Source organism: Schistocerca piceifrons, chromosome 1 (assembly GCF_021461385.2).
Source record: "Schistocerca piceifrons isolate TAMUIC-IGC-003096 chromosome 1, iqSchPice1.1, whole genome shotgun sequence".
NCBI classification, from domain to species: domain Eukaryota; kingdom Metazoa; phylum Arthropoda; class Insecta; order Orthoptera; family Acrididae; genus Schistocerca; species Schistocerca piceifrons.
In genome coordinates this window covers 204,399,845-204,419,961 of record NC_060138.1, presented here as the reverse complement: position 1 = coordinate 204,419,961, position 20,117 = coordinate 204,399,845, and the positions used below count along the sequence as shown (strand labels likewise).

Below are 20,117 nucleotides of genomic sequence, written 5' to 3'. Positions count from 1 at the left end.
CGACCTGCGCGTCGATGGGGATGAAATGATGATGATTAGGACGACCCAACACCCAGTCCCTAAGAGGAGAAAATCTCCAACCCAGCCGGGAATCGAACCCGGGCCCTTAGGATTGACAGTCTGTCACGCTGACCACTCAGCTACCAGGGGCGGACATTGGAACATCACTAATGTTGCAATTTTAGAGGGTACACCAGCAGACTTTTTTTGCATGTTCCTTTTCTTAAAGTCTTCAGGGAATTAGATAGAAATGTTATTGCTAATTAATAAATAATTATGCTACCCTTTTGTTCTTGCTGTCAGTAGGAATGTTCAAATGTTGGCTGATGAAATATTCAAATGGATCTAAGCACTATGGGAGTTAACATTTGAGGTCATCAGTCCCCTAGACTTAGAACTACTTAAACCTAACTAACCTAAGATCACACACATCCATGTCCGAGGCAGGATTCGAACCTGCGACCACAGCAGCAGCACAGTTCTGGACTGAAGCGCCTAGAATCGCTCGGCCACAGCGGCCGGCCTGACGAAATGTAATTTATTCTTTCACCACTTGCAAGCAGTACTGGGATACTGTACATTTATTAGAGTTGAACTGTTTGTACAAATTTATCTACAATACAGTGCAGTGAAGAACAACTTATTTAACTTGATAAAAAAATACAATATAGAAAAATTAATGGAGATGTAGTAGCACAGAAAACTCCATTGTATTATTTAGTGCGTTGTTTTTTTGTTGGGGGATGTCTTTCCTCAGCAGCAGACACTGGAATGCCATCATCTCCATCTCTTCTACTGTCATCAGCTGTTGTTACGCTTGTGTCATTCTGAAAATATAATGAATAAGGTCATAATAGAAAAAAATAAAATAAAAAAATAAAAATAACTAATGACTCATTACCTATGCACTGAAACTGAACATTTAAATGTGTTATTTAGCAAACACATAGCAACAAATTTGTTTTCACTGCAGTATAATTTGCTAACTTCTTTCTTAATAATGAATACTCACCTGTTTGTTAATCATGAATGCAACACATGATTTGGTTGGATGATATTGACCTAGCACTGTGCAATTAAGTGAATAGCATACAAACAGCCTCCATTGTAAAATTTCAAATTATGAGCTTTATCTTGAATCCTATATTTATTTACTCCTTGGGATGTGGAACACTTACAGCAAGAATTTAACACTGCACACCCAAAATAAATAAATTCCACCTAATTTCGTGTGACTACTCTGCAATGCACACTTAAGTGCTTCGCAGAGGGTTCAGATAAGCAATTTTTGACTATTTTTTTACTATTTCAATCTCTAATAGCACATGGGAAAAATAACCTAATGTATCCTTGGGAGTTCAGATTTATTTTATCAGGATGGTTAATTCTCCCTTTGTAGGTGAGAATCAACAAAATGTGAGGATTATGGACAGTAAGGTCTAAACGGCAGTAGCTAACTGAATGTTGTGCGAATACTGAACACCCATGCAAAACAACACTGGCATGCTTTGCTTGTCAATAGACACCATTTGTATTGGTATTGTTGAGTGTGCTGTTTACAGTGTCTGTTCAAAATGTTTAAAGCAACGGATCAGCCCACCGACTATGAAATAAGGTCAAGGTTTCAGTTTTTGGTAGCAAGGAACTTTGCAGCAGCAGCACAAGTTCATAGACAGATAAGTGAGATGTACAGCCCCAATGTGATCAGCAACAACAAAGTGCCAAGTGGAAGTGTGCTTTCAAGGACAGATGAAAAAATGTCTCGAATGCTCCACGATGAGACCAACTATCAGTGATCTTTGAAGATTTGATCAAAGCTGTGAACAAAAAGATTTGTGAAGACCTATGGTTCACAATTTCAACTTTAGCTTTGGAATTTCCGAATGTGGATAGAACAACTCTGGACAGAATTATCTCTGAAAAGTTGCAGCTTCCCAAATTGCGCACACATTAGGTTTCTAGGCTGCTTACTGATAAATATGAAATGGAAAGAATGGCTTATACTCTTGATTTTTAGGACCGTTATCATAAGGAAGGTTATCAATTTTTAGAGAACAGTGTCACAGGTAATGAGATGTGGGATTCTCACATGACCTCAGGCGTCAAAACGTCTGTCAATGGCGTCAGTCACCCATTCTGCCATTCACACCCAAAATCTGATCTGATTTTTTGGGTGGGAACAGAATGTCCACAAACCACACAGACCAGAGTTGGCAGTGAGCGATTTTCACTTGTTCTACTACCTAAAGGAGTTTCTCAGCAGCAAGTGCTTCCCAACAGATGATGAGGTGAAAGCAGCAGTTAAAAGAGTGGTTAACATCAAAGGCGGCAGATGTTTATGACATAGGGATACAAGAGCTTGTAGAATGTTATGACAAACATTTAAACAATATGGAAACTATGTTTTTTATTTTATTCTTTACATGTTTATTTTTCTACAGTTTTTTTAAAAAAATCTGTTCCAGTTCACATTTTGAAAGATTGGAACTTACTTTCTGAATAACACTCATATTTTTGCATTTGGAAGAGAAAGTTGATGACTAAAATTTTTTGAAAAGATTTCACCACAATGGAAAACACCCTTTTTTTAAATGATAGCACCCCAACTGGCTTTTCATACCCATTACACTCTATCCCTTATTTCATGGTAACACAAAACAAGCTGCCCTTCTTTGAAATTTTTCAGTGTCAATCTGGTGATTTTCCAGAGGAGGGCGGCCAAATCAATGTAGCCGGTGTCTTACTAGATTTTTTTCTGTTTTCTTCAAGTTCTGTCAATAAAACACAATCTTTGGTTTGCCTTTCCCACAACATTTGTGATTTAAATCCCTAGGTATTTATTTTAATCAATAACCTTTAAATTTGAACGGTGTATCATGTAACCAAAATGTAATGGAGGACCTCACATTTTATACTGTTTAGAGTCAACTGCCACTTGTTGCACAATTCAGATTTCATATATAAATCATTTTTGATTTCTTATTGATCTTCTGGTGAGTTTACTAGATGGTAAGCAACAGCATCATCTGCAAACAATCTAAGAAGACTGCTCAGATTGTCTTCTAAGACATTTGTAAAGATTAAGAATATTATTGGGTATATAACATTTCCTTGAGGAATCCCAGAAACAACTTCTGTTTCACTTGATGGATTCCCATTAACTACTAAGAACTGTAACCTTTCTGACAGGAAATAACAGATCCAGTCACACAAGTGGGTTGATAGTCCATAGGCATACAATTTGATTAGAAGACACTTGTCACGAACAGTGTCAAAAATCTTCTAGAAATCAAGACATATGGAATCAACTGCAGACAGCATTCATCACTCTGCAAGAATGAAGAGCCAGTTGTGTTTCACAAGAATAACATTTCCTGAAACTGTGTTGGCTATGTGTCAATAGATTGTTTTCTTCAAGATAATTCATAATGTTCATGAACAGTATATATTCCAAAACTCTATTGTAATCAGTGACAGTGATGTGGGTCTACAAATCAATGGATTGCTTCTATTTTCTTTCTTGTGTATTGGTGTGACCTGTGCAACTTTCCAATCTTTAGATATGTATCTTTATTCAAGAGTGCAGTTGTATATGATTGCATTAAGCTATTTTATCAGCATTCTTGGAAAGAAGCATGATTCATATACAATCTGGAGTGAAGACTTGCCTTTATTGACTGACTTAAGTTGCTTCAGACCACTGAAGATATCTACTCATGTTATTCATATTGGCAGCTGTTAAAATTTTTTCAGGTTTCAGCTTTGTTATATGAAAGTAAAAAATGACACACTATTTTTAAAATTTCAGAGACATGATGTGGCTTTTTGGTCATGTAGTTCACTTGCATATAGCATATTATGGTAAGCACCAGTTATTAGTCAGCACTATCCTTGCACTGCCCAGCCAGTGATTTTACTTTTATGACAAATATCTGAAACAATTGAGATATGACTACCACTCAACTTTCCAAATAGAGCTGGATGGTCTTCCCTTATTCAGTATGGGTTCCAGCACTTGCTCTATTACGATACACTGGACAATCTCTTTTTTAATGACTGTTGCTGTGATACAGCACTGATGATATACTACTTCATTTTAGTTACACTGTGCTGACCTCTAGTTAATGTGGTGTTTTGGTGGTGATATACCCATCACAGATTTAAACTTACTGCTGAACAATATTAGTTGTCGTTTATCTTGACAACAGCAGGCTCACAGGGTGCTGCAATATCAGGTCTATACAATATCACTGGCTGTTTTGGTGTATTCCTGGAAATTTTATACATTTATTTCTATCATGTCTGAATGCAGGATTACATTCCAGTCATTTGAAATACTCAAGTTAAAATAGGCTCAGTAAAACATGGATTCACTGTGGAACTATAAGTGTGTGTGTGTGTGTGTGTGTGTATAAGGTGAGCTTGCTTGTGTAAATGAATGTGTGTGTGCATTTCCTTTTCTGATAAAGATTTTGGCTGAAAGCTTAAGTGTAAGTGACTTTTTGTCATGCCTGTCCGCAACCTAATGTGTCACTTCTATGGCAACAATCTATCTTTTGCTTTTATTGCAGTCTATATTTTCAGGTATACAGGATCCGTAAAGACATTAAAAGCTCTCAGGGACGATGGAGATGGGTACGTGTATCATAAAAGTCTAGTAAACATGCTAAAATGCACACCTTAAGAGGTACTGTGAAACACACATCTTCTACTGCTCAAGTGATCACAGCTCTTAAGAATTCACTTTATAGCCCATTTTCACTAGACATTTTTTTTCTTTTTTTGGTTCATACTACCTACCTTCTCCCAAAATATGGAAAACAAAGAGCCTGCAGTACAAGACTTTTCTTATAAAATTGACCTTCCCTCCCTTGTCCCTGAAAGTTTGTCTTATCATAACAATCCAAGAATCACCCCATTTATAGTGAGATGTGACATCCAGAAATCACACTCAGTCTTAAAACTGGCAATATTATACTTCATTTGAAGCACTGTCAAAATTAAAACTATAATTTGAATAACTCAAATAGTAAGAAGCTGATTATTTGAAATGAATTTAAAGTTGCCTCTCCTGTTAGCTCCTCCAATACTGCTTTTGTATTGGAAAAACATCATCAGGACATCACTACATAATTCAGAACTGAACAGCAGAAAACAAAAGTCACATAGGAAACAATACAAAAATGAAAAGGAATCATCTCAAGACCCACTCACAAAACTGAATACTATTTTAGCTACATATTTTTCTTTATGTTTCCTTAAGGCTGAGGAAGTCACTTAAAGGGAGTCTCTTTATGAAACATTCTGCAGATTTGCTGCCCATACTGATAATTTATTGAAAGCAGTCAATTATCTTTGGTACCTATCGAGGAAGCCACCTGGGATCAATTATGTGTTTGAAATAACTGGAAAATAACAGTAACTGTCCCCCCATAGTGAGCAGTGTCTACATGGGCAGAAATGCAGAATGAATAGTTCATTGTATAAACAATCCTTCCTGCTATGGCGAAATTAGATCACTGGCAAATAAGGAAAAGATGGGTTCCATTGCGGCAAAAGAGCAGAGGGAGAGGAGTGGAGAGTGAGGAAATCTCAACTGCCTTTAAAGTATTGGAAATCCCTCAGTGGTATTTTGTTACGTAAATATAATTGATCTATGAACTACTTGCACAGCACTGAGTGGAGGAGGAATGAGTGACACACAATCCAAGAGCAGTAAGTACTGTCCGAGAGAGACTGTACAGAACCAGACCTACTATTTACTATGTAATTAATATGTACGGAACAACTTAAGATTTGTGTACCAGCTCACCTGGAACAGAACACTGTGATAGTAGCTAGCTGTTTACAGTACAGCTACCACAGCAACAACCAATAAGGGAGCAAACTTGGTGATGCTCTCTGTCCTGCTCACCGCTACTTCAGGTGACTGCTACCATGAGGTTGTAGATGGAACTTGCAGACAGAAACTTGTCGATATATCAGCTTCTACACAAGACACCAACATATCTGGCCGGTGGGAAGTGGACAAATTTTGGACAGAGTGAGAGGGAGAACAGTGCATTTTGCACCAATTTTCGATATGAACACATGTAGAGCTGCTCTTGCGAATGAAACATACGTTACGATAATTGTGCCTTGTATGACTGGAAGCAGTCCCTATCATACTGTGGTTAACTCTTCTCACACTGGTGGCCCCGTGTCTGTCACGAAACGCGCAATAAATTTGCAACTCCACGTCCGTTCAGTCAGTCATATTACATCACGACAATGTGGCCATCACATAATGCATCACCCATCATGCCGCATCTGGATTACGGTGTCAACAGGATTGTAATGCAGGCTGTGCAGTGTCATCATTGTGCAAATACAGCAGCAAAAACCAAGTCCATCACCAATTCACGCATCGTACCTACGGACAACACCAGCCTAATTAATCCTCAACAATGATGGCCACAACAAATCTGCTCTTGGACTGAGTACAAAGCTACCACAGACAGTGCCTTTAAATTTGCAACATAATCGTAACATCACTTTTGTGTCTTCTATGCCATGAATTGGATGTGAGCAACGGCTTACTGTGTCGTCACAATCAGTTGTGTGCTGTGAACAACTGGCGGCTGTTTTGCTTAGTACAATGAACAATGCTACAACTATCTCTTCAGCCTCACCTCCGAGGTTAATCCTGCCCATTTGGCTTTTTTGGTACACAACAGAGGACAGCATTTTGAAAGCACTAGCAGTTTTACATGATGATTCAAAATACATTAACCTGCTCTGCCATCTGGTGGGACAGATGGAAGTAAACTGCTACCTTATCCTGCCACTACCATATGCAAGCACATACAGCACAGCAAAGGCTTCTCTCATGCAGTGACTTTCTTGAACTCCAGAGCAACAGCAAGAATCTATGAACGAACAGCATATCCACAACAAGCCTTCACAACTTTGGCATCACCTCTGCAAAACTGCTGATCGCACTTTTATACCAGGTATGACCTTATGGACCCTTTTGGTCATCAAGTTACTAACCAAGTTGCAACTGGTACCAGTTGCACATGGGTCCAAACCTCTAGAAAAATAACTCACATTGCCAGACCATGTTTCCTCGATACACCACTGGCGAATATTTAACAGGCACCCTGCGCAACACTGTAATGACGGCCCGCATGCTGCCTGTTTCTAGCGAGTCAACTCAACACAACACAAGGGTGACGTCATGCTTCCTTAGCAGCCAATGGCATGCCACGACGTAACTACCTAGTCTGCACCACAGAGCAATTATGCACGTCATGTCACAGGTGGTCCAAAGCCATTGACCTGTTGGTTCCACAGTCAATTTCAATGTACTGCTCCCAAGTGTCTCACTGCTTGCGAGTTCCCAAATGACGTCAGCGTATTGAAATAGGCACTTCAGCCCACTCCAACTGTCAAAGTCACCTACCTCGTCCGCACATACCACAAACTCATGTTGCCCCTACGATGACCAAACGAGGGTGCCTTTTCATTTCTGACCTCACTACTTGTCAGCACTTTTTAGTGGATATGGGCTCTTGCATCCACTCCTTACCACACAGCAGCACATTAACCTTCGAACTGACATCAGCAATCTTGCTTCACTTTGTTAACAACTTGGAGATACCAGTTTAAAACACTACTCCACACACCATTCACCTGTCAATGAATCTGAAGTGCACCTTGGCTTTCTATGTAACAGAAGTCGGCATGGGATTTCTACAGTTCTTCCAGCTCTCCCCCAATGTAGTACGATTGGCACTGAAGCGTCACACAGCCTGGAATCCCATCAAAGGACTTTTTGCTACGACCAAGACTATTGAGCCCCATTCACCTAAATGCCTCACCACTAACGGCTCCTCTTCAGACACAATGCAAGTGCACCCGAGTTGACAGACGATATTCTTGCTACCCACCACCGATATGTCGACTGCAACACAGAATCACATATGCTACACATTGAAGACACAGGTCCCTAGTATCACATTAGAGGGACAGAGACAGTGCTCACATTGGTGCAAGAAAACTTATGAGTCCTATGCTCTCAACAGCTGGCTGGTGCACTGCCTTTAACCATGCCCTCTCCACCCAGCCACATTCTGTGCACAACAGTCACCTCGCCGCAGTACATTCCGACAGCAACCAGCAACAATCACAAGGTCAGTACACCATATTGCGCAGTATCTGTAAACAGTGAAACCAACCTGCCCACCTCCTTCTCTAAGGCTCACACACGTCCAGTGTGAGATGGAACTGTGCACCAAATCATGACCAACAACGATCCTCCCGTTCCCCACAAACCTTGCTGTTTCTGCCCTGAAGACTGACAGACTGCTAGAAACACGATACAGGAATTTTTGGACGTGGGCACCATCTGACCCTCAGACAGCTCGTCGGCTTCCATATTAAGCCCGTACCTAAGAAAGACAGTTCGGTCAGACTTTATGGAGATTATAGGGTACTCAACTCCAGAACTGTGCATGACTGTTACCCTATACCTAACATCCAAGACTTGACGCACATGCTTGTTGGTGCACTGGTATTCGGTGTTATTGGCTGTAAGCGGGGTTATTTACAAATACTAATGCACCCTGACGACATCCCGAAATTGGCGACCATCACCCCATTTCGACTGAATGAGTATTTCTTCATGCCATACGGCCTCAAGACTGAAACACAAACATGTTAATGTTTTACTGTCAGACTACACCTTCAATTTCCATACTGCTACACCTATCTTGATGGCAAAATTATCTTCTCAAGCACCTATGATGAACATTTGCATCACCTATAAGAAGTTCTAGCTGCATTACAAGAAGGTGGTGTTGTCATTAATGAAACAATGTCACAACCTTGACAAACGGAAATGACACTCTTAGGCCATACACTCAATATGCCACGCATCAAAGTGACAGTGGAACGCATGAAACTCCTGTATCTCTTAACTTCTATTGGCAACATCTTCCTCATGCAGTTGCATTGCACACTCCTCTCATGAATGCTGCAGCTGGTAAAGATAAACACTGGAAAAAGAAAGTCACATGGCCCACACAGATGACAGAAGCATTCAATAGGGCAAAGAACTGTTTAGCATAAACATTACTTTGCCACAGCTCACCCATACAACCAATGTGAGTGACACCGTGGTGTGGGCCTGTGTTTCAGCAGGTGGTTGACAGTGTGTCCCCAAACACTTCAGTTCTTCAAGAAGAGACTACCTTCCTCGCAATCTAAGTGGTCAGCTTTCAACCAAGATCTCTTCACGGTATATTTGGCAGTCAAACACTTTTGTGAAGATATTGAGGGGCACCAAGTGACTAAGAACAGAAAACAAAACCTCTGGTGGATGCCATCAAGAAACCATCCCAGGAAGGCAGTCCATGCCAAATCAGACAGTATTGCACAGTACACCACCAACATGTCATATTCATGCAGTAGACAATATCATTGCAGATTATCTTTCAAGAAGCCATACAATTTCTCTCCAATATGATAATGAACACATACCAGCTGAACAAATGAACAACCATGACATAAACCTTACCATCAAACGTTGGTCTCTTCCCAGTCTCAAGCAACACAGCTCTGCAAAGTTTTGCCGAACAGATCACAACCACTGGTGCCGTTTAGGATTTGCCATGAAATATTCAAAAGGTTACATAACCCGAGTCACCCTGGCAGCAAGTGTCCGCCTAGTGATGGACAGACTCCTATGGGCTAACGTCAAATGAGACTGTCATCACTGGGCACAAAGCTGCCTCATACGCCAGCGAAGCAAGATAGACTGTCACACACAGCCTCACCTCAGATGCTTCCCCATCCCAAAGACTTGGTTCTGGCATGTCCAACTTGACATTATCCGTGCTCTGCTGGAGTTGGAAGGATTTCAATACTTCGTATCTGTGGTTGACAGGACCACCTCTACACACTTGAACGTCAACACTCAAGTTAACTAGAATGAGGACGAACACAGATAGCCCATATCACTCCCACCTTAGGATTCGATACGAGATGGACAAGACTTTAATAAGCTTCTGCCACCAACCATACACCTGTCTCACCACGTGAGTAACGATACAGCCACTTCAGACACCCTCCACAACATCTGGCACAGTATCACTTGTACAGCATCAACATGTCATACAGCACCATGAGAACTGTTGCTGCCACCAATGCTCAACAGTAACTGACTTTCATTCATTATGTTATTCTCACCTAGATGTGGTGTTCAGTTAGAAGACTGAGTGAGACACACCTACACACATACAATATGCTAGTTTTCCCCACAGCCAGTCAACAATGTTTTGAAGTGGAATCTACCTGCAATCTGCTCTTCCCCAACAGTCATTTCATTTCCATGTCAGCACAGCAAAGACTTATCATAAGAGTTATGCAGCTCTCAGGCTCATATATAGACACTGTCGCATCCAATTAAGCATACTCTATTCTATACATTTATATAGGAGTCATGAGGATTACATGTTAGGACTGGAATACATCGCTGTTGCAATCCAGCACTACGTTTGCACTCTCAGGAGAGACATGTAATATATGTTGTTGTGGTCTTCAGTCCAGAGACTGGTTTGGCGCAACTCTCCATGCTACTCTACCCTGTGGAAGCTTCTTCTGCACCCTACATTCTTTTGAATCCGCTTAGTGTATTCATCTCTTGGTCTCCCTCCATGCTGCCCTCCAAAACTAAATCTGTGATCCCTTGATGCCTCAGAACACATCCTACCAACTGATCCCTTCTTCTAGACAAGTTGTGCCACAAATTCCCCTTCTCCCCAGTTCTATTCAGTACCTCCTCATTAGTTACATGATCTACCCATCTTATCTTCAACATTCTTCTGTAGCACCACATTTCTAAAGCTTCTATTCTCTTCTTGTCCAAACTATTTATCGTCCACATTTCACATCCATACATAGCTACACTCCTTACTAATACTTTGAGAAAAGACTTCTTGACACTTAAATCTATATTCAATATCAGTTATTTTGCTCCCCAAATAGCAAATCTCATATACTACTTTACGTGTCTTATTTCCTATTCTAATTCCCTCAGCATCACCTGATGTAATTCGACTACATTCCGTTATCCTCCTTTTGCTTTTGTTAATGTTCATCTTATCGCCTCCCTTCAAGATACTGTCCATTCCGTTCAGCTGCTCTTCCAGGTCCTTTGCTGTCTCTGACAGAATTACAATGTCATCGGCAAACCTCAAAGTTTTTATTTCTCCCCATGGATTTTAATTCCTGCTCCAAATTTTTCTTTTGTTTCCTTTACTGCTTGCGCAATGTATAGATTGAATAACATTGGGGATAGGCTACAACCCTGTCTCATTCCCTTCCCAACCACTGCTTCTCTTTCATGCCCCTCGACTCTTATAACTGCAATCTGGTTTCTGTACAAACTGTAAATAGCCTTTCACTCCCTGTATTTGAGCCCTGCCACCTTCAGAATTTAAAAGGGAGTATTCCAGTCAACATTGTCAAAAGCTTTCTCTAAGTCTACAAAGGCTAGAAATGTAGGTTTGCCTTTCCTTAATCTATCTTTTAAGATAAATCATAGGCTCAAGTATTGCCTCGCGTTTTCCAACATTTCTACGGAATCCAAACTGATCTTCCCCAACATAGGCTTCTATTAGTTTTTCCATTTTAAACTGATAGTTCAGTAATTTTCACACCTGTCAACACCTGCTTTCTTTGGGACTGGAATTACTATATTCTTTTTGAAGTACATATAGCTCATAAATGTCTGGTAATGTTATGGTTCACAAATTTTTATCCATTATAATAATGATTATTAATGCCTCAATCAAATAGTTGGCTACTTACATCTCCATCCTTATGCTGCTGATCAAGTGCCTTGCACAGCTTTTTTGAACTGATGTGGAAATCTCGACTCGCATTTTGTTTGACATACTGCATAAGATTTACCTGTTGGCACAAAAAAAAAACCATAATTAATACTTAAGCTGACAATGAACATTTAATATAACAGTATTTGCACTGTATGCACTGTACGTACAATAGGAGAACCAATAAAAACTCCAGATCTTCAGTACAGAGGGCAAAAGTGAAATTCACTCCGCCCACTAATCAGAATACGGCAAGTACTATTCTCCTTACAGCTTGTCCCAGTATGGTTTAAGCTCTCTTTACATACAGATGTCATAGAACCTTATGGAAACTGATTAGGACATAAATAAATAAATGTGTTTCCCTAATTGCAGCAAAGAGCAATGGTATAGCCTCACAAAAGCAATGGGAATTCTGGAGAAACTTTATGAGCCATAACCACTCCCATAGCCATGGCTGGAGTGTAGTTTGAGGTGCACATCTCTCAACAGCATCTCAAATCTAGTCAATCTGATGTAGTCCAGAGGGACATGGTGGGGACTCTTGTATCCATGGAGTGTCCAATGGCACACTCTTGATACAATTTGGGAGTAATGGAATGGTAGTGTCCTACTGAACATAAATATCACCACCACAGCACTTTAACACTCACTCACTATCTACCTGATACAATAATAACTTGTCACCATCGTGCATCATCTCTTATGTACAACATCTTGCCAGTCCAGCAGCTGCTTGCAATGTATCTATATATCAATATATATCAATGCTTACTTTCAGAGAAATCTGTTAATAACTAGTGTCATCCAGATCCCAATGGTGACACAATCAATTTTGGCAGCATCAATTTTACCCATACTGACATTCTCAAAGTTCCCTTTCAAACATTGCCCACAAAAAATAAGGGTCTGGGATCTGGTACAAAGTTTTGATTTGTCAGGAAATTTCTGATTGTAAAATAGTTCCCATATACATGCACTTTTTCCTTTTTCAGCAGTGAGATTATAATGGTTTTCTGTAAACTTAATTGTACGCCCCCTGTTTTATAAATTTTGAACACTAGAAGCAGTAACTTTCTAGTTTCCGTACTTCTCAGATTTTATAAACTGAGCTATTTCATCAAATCCTGACTTTATGCAATTTAATTGATTTCGTGATCTGCAAAACTGACTGATAACTGGAGCACCTATTACTGTCACATCAAATTTTTCTCCTTCCCTCATCACTCTTGGAAATGCCCCTTCTAAACTATACAAACCAGGCTTCTGTTGTATTCCTGTCATCTATCTGCACTCAGCAGAATTTTCTCTTCTGCATCCCACTGGTTAACACACTTACAGTTTACTTTCCTGAACTCCCATTTAATTTTGTAATACGCAGTGTATAAGTTTTACAGTCATCTCTTTTTCAGATTCTTTGTATGTCTCTATACTTTTTGGTATAAACCCCCCTTCTGATTTCATTTATAAGTGTCTTATATTTCGGTTTTTTCTTTATTTTTTTATCTGGCCCTTTGGTCTTTATTTCCCACTTTCATCAATACCCCAATTATTCCTTCAGTAATCCAATTGCTCTGTACACCCTTCATTATTACATTCTGCTCCTCTTCTTTTGAACCACCAACAGCAATTTTTCTTAGCCCAGTGGTCACTGCCTTGAAGAATTACCATTTCATCTAATTCTTCTTTTAGTTCTCAGCACCCCACTTCTTTTTATTTTGAATTTCAATCTCCTCTTTATCACAATTAGATTATGATATAAATCCAACATGTTCATGATTATCCTTTCTAGCAAAAAATTATTCTGTCCTATATCTTTGTATAATTATGATTTAGTTTTGATCATATCTTCATTGCTCTGGCCATATTCTCCAGAAATGTTGTTTTCCTTTCTCTTTTCAACTACGATGGTATAGGCACCCATGACTATCACCCACTTAATATATTTTATCGTTTCCTCAAATATTTACTCTGTCTCATATTACTTGCTTTGTGGCATAGGTATATAAACATGTAAAAGGGGATTTATCAAAGCTAAAATGAAATGCCGAGCTCTGTTTTCAAACAACTTTACAAAAGGAAATACAGGAGTACTGCCACTGTTTAATTCTCATTCCACTGCAAAGATGAGTTATACAGACATGGGCATTGGAAAGAGATGAAATCACTAAACTTGAACAAGGTCCCAGAATCTAAATGAATTGTTTTTAAGATTCTATGCAGAATTTGTATCCAAGTTCACCACTCTATTAAACATAATATTGGCTCATGCTGTACACTGTTGGACATGGTAATGCTGGCTGGTGACGTGGGTCCACAGAGGTCATGAATAAAAATATGTGCCCTGAGGCAGCACATCGCAAAAAAATAATGCCTGTGCTATGTAGAGTGTGATTTTACAATATGGCATCATGCATAGACTACAAAAGCTTGTATTCACACTGCACACTATTTATTGTAATTGAGCTGGTTCATGGGTGTAATTACTAAGTGACCTGTTTTTGTTTATTTTCTGTGCACTAGACTGGCAATTTGTGTGTGTTCGATCAACCTGTGATGATCCCTTTTTGTTGTTCTGTGTCAAATCAAAGAGGACATTATGATGCATTTAAATTTCCAGAGACTGAAACAGTGAGGAAGACATTGTTATCAAGAATGGACAGCAATAACATTAATCCTCCTTCACATTCAAGGGTGAGGTTTAGTTTTGTTTAAGTTCTTAAAAGAGTTTACTTTTAATGACGAAGACTTTATCACGATTCTTTTTCCTGGCCTGATGACCCCACCCAAACTAGCTTGTTTACATTATGTAAATTCATTAATCCACAGGCGCAAGAAGACATTCATACAAATCTGATAACTGAAAGTCATCAAGTGGGCTCACCAAGAACATAAGCTTTCTTACATTCACATGACCCAACATTTCTTCTTTAGTATTTGTTGCTAATAAAATAAATAGGCTGATGATGTGTGATATAACCGGAATATAAAGCACTTCAATATGGACTGGCTGTAGTATTCAGTTCAGTTTTCTGCTGCAAAAAGATTCAGTGAATCAGCTGTTGAAATACAACAAGAAATTACGTACAAGTCTGTATCCAGTAAATTAAAACTACATTAAGAATAGATACCATATTAGCACATCTCTAATAAATCTGTAGCAACCTAATGTTCAAAATCCCTCTTAGTAAGTCAGGGCATAACTCTCTTGAGTGAAAAATGCTTCTGATTTTACAAAGCACAAATAACTATTTTTCTTTACAAATAGCAATAGAGTTCCACAAAAGGAAAAACACATGATTTGGTGAATATAGCAAATGGAAAGACAGGAACTTTTTTATTTTCATGGATTTATATAAATTCCATCAGCAGATACAAATACAAAAAATGTCTGAACACACATTTGTAAAAAAAATGCACATGGAACTTACCAGTTCTTTCTGAAATTGTCATAATTCCTGGGTCTGAATTTCAGATAAATGTAAGTGTCTTATGCTTCCCTCATAAGTACACAATTATATTGTTTGAAAACAACTGTCTGCATGTTTCTGCTAATATGCTGCACATAAGTGGCAATGCTTTACCTTTCTTAATGCAGTTTGTTTTTGTGTTTGAATTAAGATACTGACTATGAAATAATAGTTGAAACATAAAGATGCAAAAGAGCCTCACAGATATTCCACAAAAAGCACTATCATTTACAACAGCAAACAAAGAGGATACACAATTATTTTTTTATATAGCTACATAAATCCACTACTTTTAGTAATTTATGCTACTTCTTTCACCATAGCTTCTCTGGAATATGTGTGTGCGTGTGTGTGATCAGGAGTCTCTCTCTCTCTCTCTCTCTCTCTCTCTCTGTAGTGAAATTAATACAGCACTCATCAGATTTTTGATCAAGTTATAAAACCATGAACAGTTGTTTTATCAGCATTTACAATAACAAATACCTGTAATTTACTATGGGATAAATTACTTTCTTTCCCCTTCCAGCTGTTTTTAGTTATTCTGTTGAGTTTATTGCAATGATTGATCGGTGCTCACTGCAATTTGCACCATTGTACTGTACCCTGTGTTTCACATTTGAGTACATTTCTGTATCAGAGGTGGGTGTCTTCTTGTGTTTTTACAGCAGGCCACTAACTTTGTGTATGCAGGCCAATTACACAGCCATAATACCGACATTACAAGAAAAGGCTCTGATGATCATTCATGGGTATCTCTTGTAGGGCTAAATCTGTTACAAAGTACAGAAACTTTGCTTACATTACGTGGTTGTGCAGTTCCCATGATTTGTACGTTTTTATTTACAGGCATGCCATGTTCACTTTCAAAATGACAGTGTTCTCTGGGAAATACAAATCTGGGATGAAAGGGCAGGCCAGTAACTACCTGCTCCTTCAAAAATCATCTTTGAACCAAGATGCATTTCCATTTCTATATACATGAAGATTAGCAGTTCCCCTGGCCAAAAATAAATAAATAAAATAAAAAATCCACTGCCACCACCATATTTGCACCTGCATTTAAAATATTTACATGTGATGCTTTACTTTTAGTTTCCTTTTATTTGTATATTACATACTCTGTATAACAGTATTTAACAGCTTTGAAGTTCTATTTTTCAAAGTTAGGAAACTGTCACTATTTCTTTTACACTATCTCGCAGTTTTTAATACCTAAGTATAAATCGCTGTGGTAAAAATTACATGCTGACAATATTTAAGCAGCATATCCAAAACATTTGAATCTTTACCTTCCATATTTCCTGAGAAAATTCTCTTATACATGAAAAAAACAAAAGCAATGAAAATGAGTCTCAAAGTTTTTGCTATGTATTTAATGATTCCTGTTCCATGAACTTATTTTTCAATGTCACTAGAAATTCAAAATGTGTGTCAGGCAGACTGGCTTTACAATGCCCATAGCAGCCTATGGTGTCATTTATGGACTGTCTACAAATCAATATGATTTTCCTACAGGCTACAATATTATTTTTATGGTCCATATGCCTTAATAAATCTGCAATAAAAATTCCATTCCTGTGTCCTAACCATTTCCATGAAAAACCTCTTTGTTTGTCCATTGTCATATATTTCAACAGTGAGTGCAATCTACCTCCTAAATAACACCACCAAAAATCATAATTTTCATTTAGTTTTTAAAACACGCTGCACATCAAAGCCTGTAAGCTTCTCTTCAGGTGTTGCGTATGTTTACATCTTCGTTGAATTTTTGACCACTGCAGTCCAAATAAGATGCCAGATGCAGGTAAGTATTCACTTTTTTCCACAATTATTTCATGAATCCTTTATTACTATGGTGGGATTTCCACACTTCAGTTGACGTCTTTCTCAACACTGCCATGACAATGCACAAAATTTGTACTCTAACACATCAGTGTCTTACTTTCAGAAGTTGTAGATGACATCATTACAGTTAACGTCAAATTTAGTTTCATTTGTGGAGGAAGACAGGCAAGTTTTTCATCTTTTCATTACCTAATAAACATTTTCTGAATTTGCCTGGCAGTTTCCATTTTTATGATGAAAAATGCAGTGCATTTAATTATGGCATGAATGTAAATATTAGGCTACTCTGCGTCAGTCAGTTACCACCCCTTCATTTGGCATTCACATTCATTGGCTTCACAACTCTCAAATGAATTATCATTTTTAAACCTAACCTACACCTCTGGGGGCTGGGGGGTCCAGTCACACATTACACTCTAGCCAAACACGTCAATGCTGCTGCCAGGCAAAATACCAAGTGTAAAAATTGTCTCTCAGCAAATTAGCTTCCTGGCTCATTCCTTTTCCCACAGGTAAGTTATACATTCTTAACATGAGACAAAGTTCATACAATGAAGTATGAACCTCAGTCAACAGATGGCATACAGTGCCGAATATTATAATGTTAAACTGCTACTTGTCACCCAGTTGTGACAGAAATCACAGCCAGAGGTTCTACACCTGTTATTGTGAAAACTGTGACTTCTCAATCTCTATGGTATGTAAGAGATACACAATTACTTGCCCATCGCTAGAGTGAAAGGCATTACAATAATGAAGAACACATGTAAGCTAACTATACATTACAACTAAAATTGAAACAATGGAAATCATTCATTATTTCTCTTACTTTTGACAACGTCAGCATTAAGAAAAGAAAACCTTTTCTCTTCATAACTATTCAAGCTAGAGCAGTGGAAATTTCATTTATAACCAGTTATTTGCTGCATGATAACTACATCTGAAGGATATAAACCAACATGCAGCTAGCTTATGGACAAAAGTGAATACGATGAAATTTATGAAGTAGACCTGTCAAAACTTTCTGACAACAGACATTTACAACTTGAACAAGTGTGACATTTGAACAGACAGGTAGTTTTTTAGTAGGGGCTATATGAACTGTGAAGAACATAACCTTCACCATTTGCCCCCCTCAACTTCTTACGTGTACTGCAATTTAACAGTCGTTCACCAGATGCGTTTCGCATATATTTATAAACCATCTTCTAGGGTCACTGGTCTCTCTTCCTCTTGTTTACATGTTTTGAAGTCCATTATTTTTTCCTGCGCTCTCAGCAGATGCTGGAGATGGGGGAAGGGCAAGGGAGGGAGGGAGGGAGAGAGGGACAGAAGCAGATTTACCTTTCACAATTTCTCACCTTTCAAAATTTGCCTTTTCTTTTGTGGCAATGGTGATATTTCTCACTTCAGTTTTGTAAATTTCACAAAAACTGTTTTCATGGTACTCGACCTCTAGTTTCACCTGCCCCACACTCCAGCACTTGTTCAATCATGGTTTTTTTTCCCCGATTCCAAACTCTGCTAACAACTAAGGGTAACACAGTGGACTTTCAAACATGTAAACAAGAGGGACAGATCCATCTGGTGAACAACTTAATTTAAATTACAGTAAACTTAAGACAGAAAAATAGATTAAATGCAAAGTTTTAAATAAAATAAAAAAAGACACACACACACATCTAATTAAAAGCGTTTCGTAAATTGCAGTAAGCTTCAGATGTGAAAAACCAATAATAATTGTGACGTAACTGCTGTGGAAGATGGTCATGCAAATAAACATACATCATTTTAAGGAAGGATAGGAACATAACAATCAGTCGCAATCTCAACGGTTTTTACTGTTCTTGCATATCCAGATTTCAGCTATAAACAGCCACCTTCAGTGCATTTGGGTAAGTTACCATCCTACAAATTCACAACACTACATGCCATGCCATCAGATGTCTTTACTGGTGTATCGGGAAACTGCAGTTTCTTCTTCCTGTACTGAAGATGGCTATTTATAGTTAAAATATGGATACACAAGAATAATAAAAAAACGAGTGGAATTGTGACTGATTGCTGTGTTCCAATTAGTCTTTAATTCATTTACAGTTGGTGTGCATATTGGTTCCTTAGGGAAACAAAGTTGGGTAAAACATAATTTTGTTTCAAAACCATTTAATTACTAAGAAATAAGTAACAAATCAAACAATTATATCACTTCAAAGTGGAAATGTTGCCATTCCACAAATTGTCAGAGGGTTCTAACCAATTTCTTCATGAATTTTTGATTTCTGAGACCCCGTGGTCTAGGGGTAGCATCTTTGATTCATAATCAAAACGTCTTCGGTCCCGGGTTCGATCCCTGCCACTGCCTAAATTTTGATAAATAATCAGCATTGGCGGCTCAAGACTTCCAGCATAAGAAGTCAGCCTCATTCTGCCAATGGCCTTGTCAAAGTGGGCGGAGGAGCGGACAGAGGTTCAGGGCACTCTCTTGTCCTAGGGGTGGGAAATTGCCCCTAAAGGCGGAAGAATCAGCAATGATCAACGACATGAGGATGCAGAAGGCAATGGAAACCACTGCATTAAAGACACGTAATGTGTATCCACAGGACATGTGGCCTGTAATTGAAGAAGTGTCATGATGGTCTCTCCATTGGCAAAAGATTCCGGAATAGTCCCCCATTCGGATCTCTGGGAGGGGACTGCCAAGGGGGAGGTTACCATGAGAAAAAGATTGAATAATCTACGAAAGGATAATGTTCTACGAGTCGGGGCGTGGAATGTCAGAAGCTTGAACGTGGTAGGGAAACTAGAAAATCTGAAAAGGGAAATGCAAAGGCTCAATCTAGATATAGTAGGGGTCAGTGAAGTGAAGTGAAGTGGAAGGAAGACAAGGATTTCTGGTCAGATGAGTATCGGGTAATATCAACAGCAG

The 20,117-nt window shown here is 38.7% G+C and overlaps 1 protein-coding gene across 1 annotated transcript in view; it reads right to left on the bottom strand.

The window, feature by feature from the left end:
• Nucleotides 1–563: 563 nt before the first annotated feature.
• The window catches only part of LOC124799730 (Fanconi anemia group I protein-like), a 278,348-nt gene continuing 258,794 nt past the window's right edge, over nucleotides 564–20,117 (bottom strand). Inside the window, exons 24-25 of the mRNA XM_047262946.1 lie at nucleotides 11,854–11,955; nucleotides 564–827 (exon numbers count right to left, since the gene is read on the bottom strand). Coding sequence (XP_047118902.1) covers nucleotides 714–827; nucleotides 11,854–11,955 — 216 coding nt within the window. The 3' untranslated portion in view covers nucleotides 564–713. The remainder of the gene's footprint in view (nucleotides 828–11,853; nucleotides 11,956–20,117) is intronic.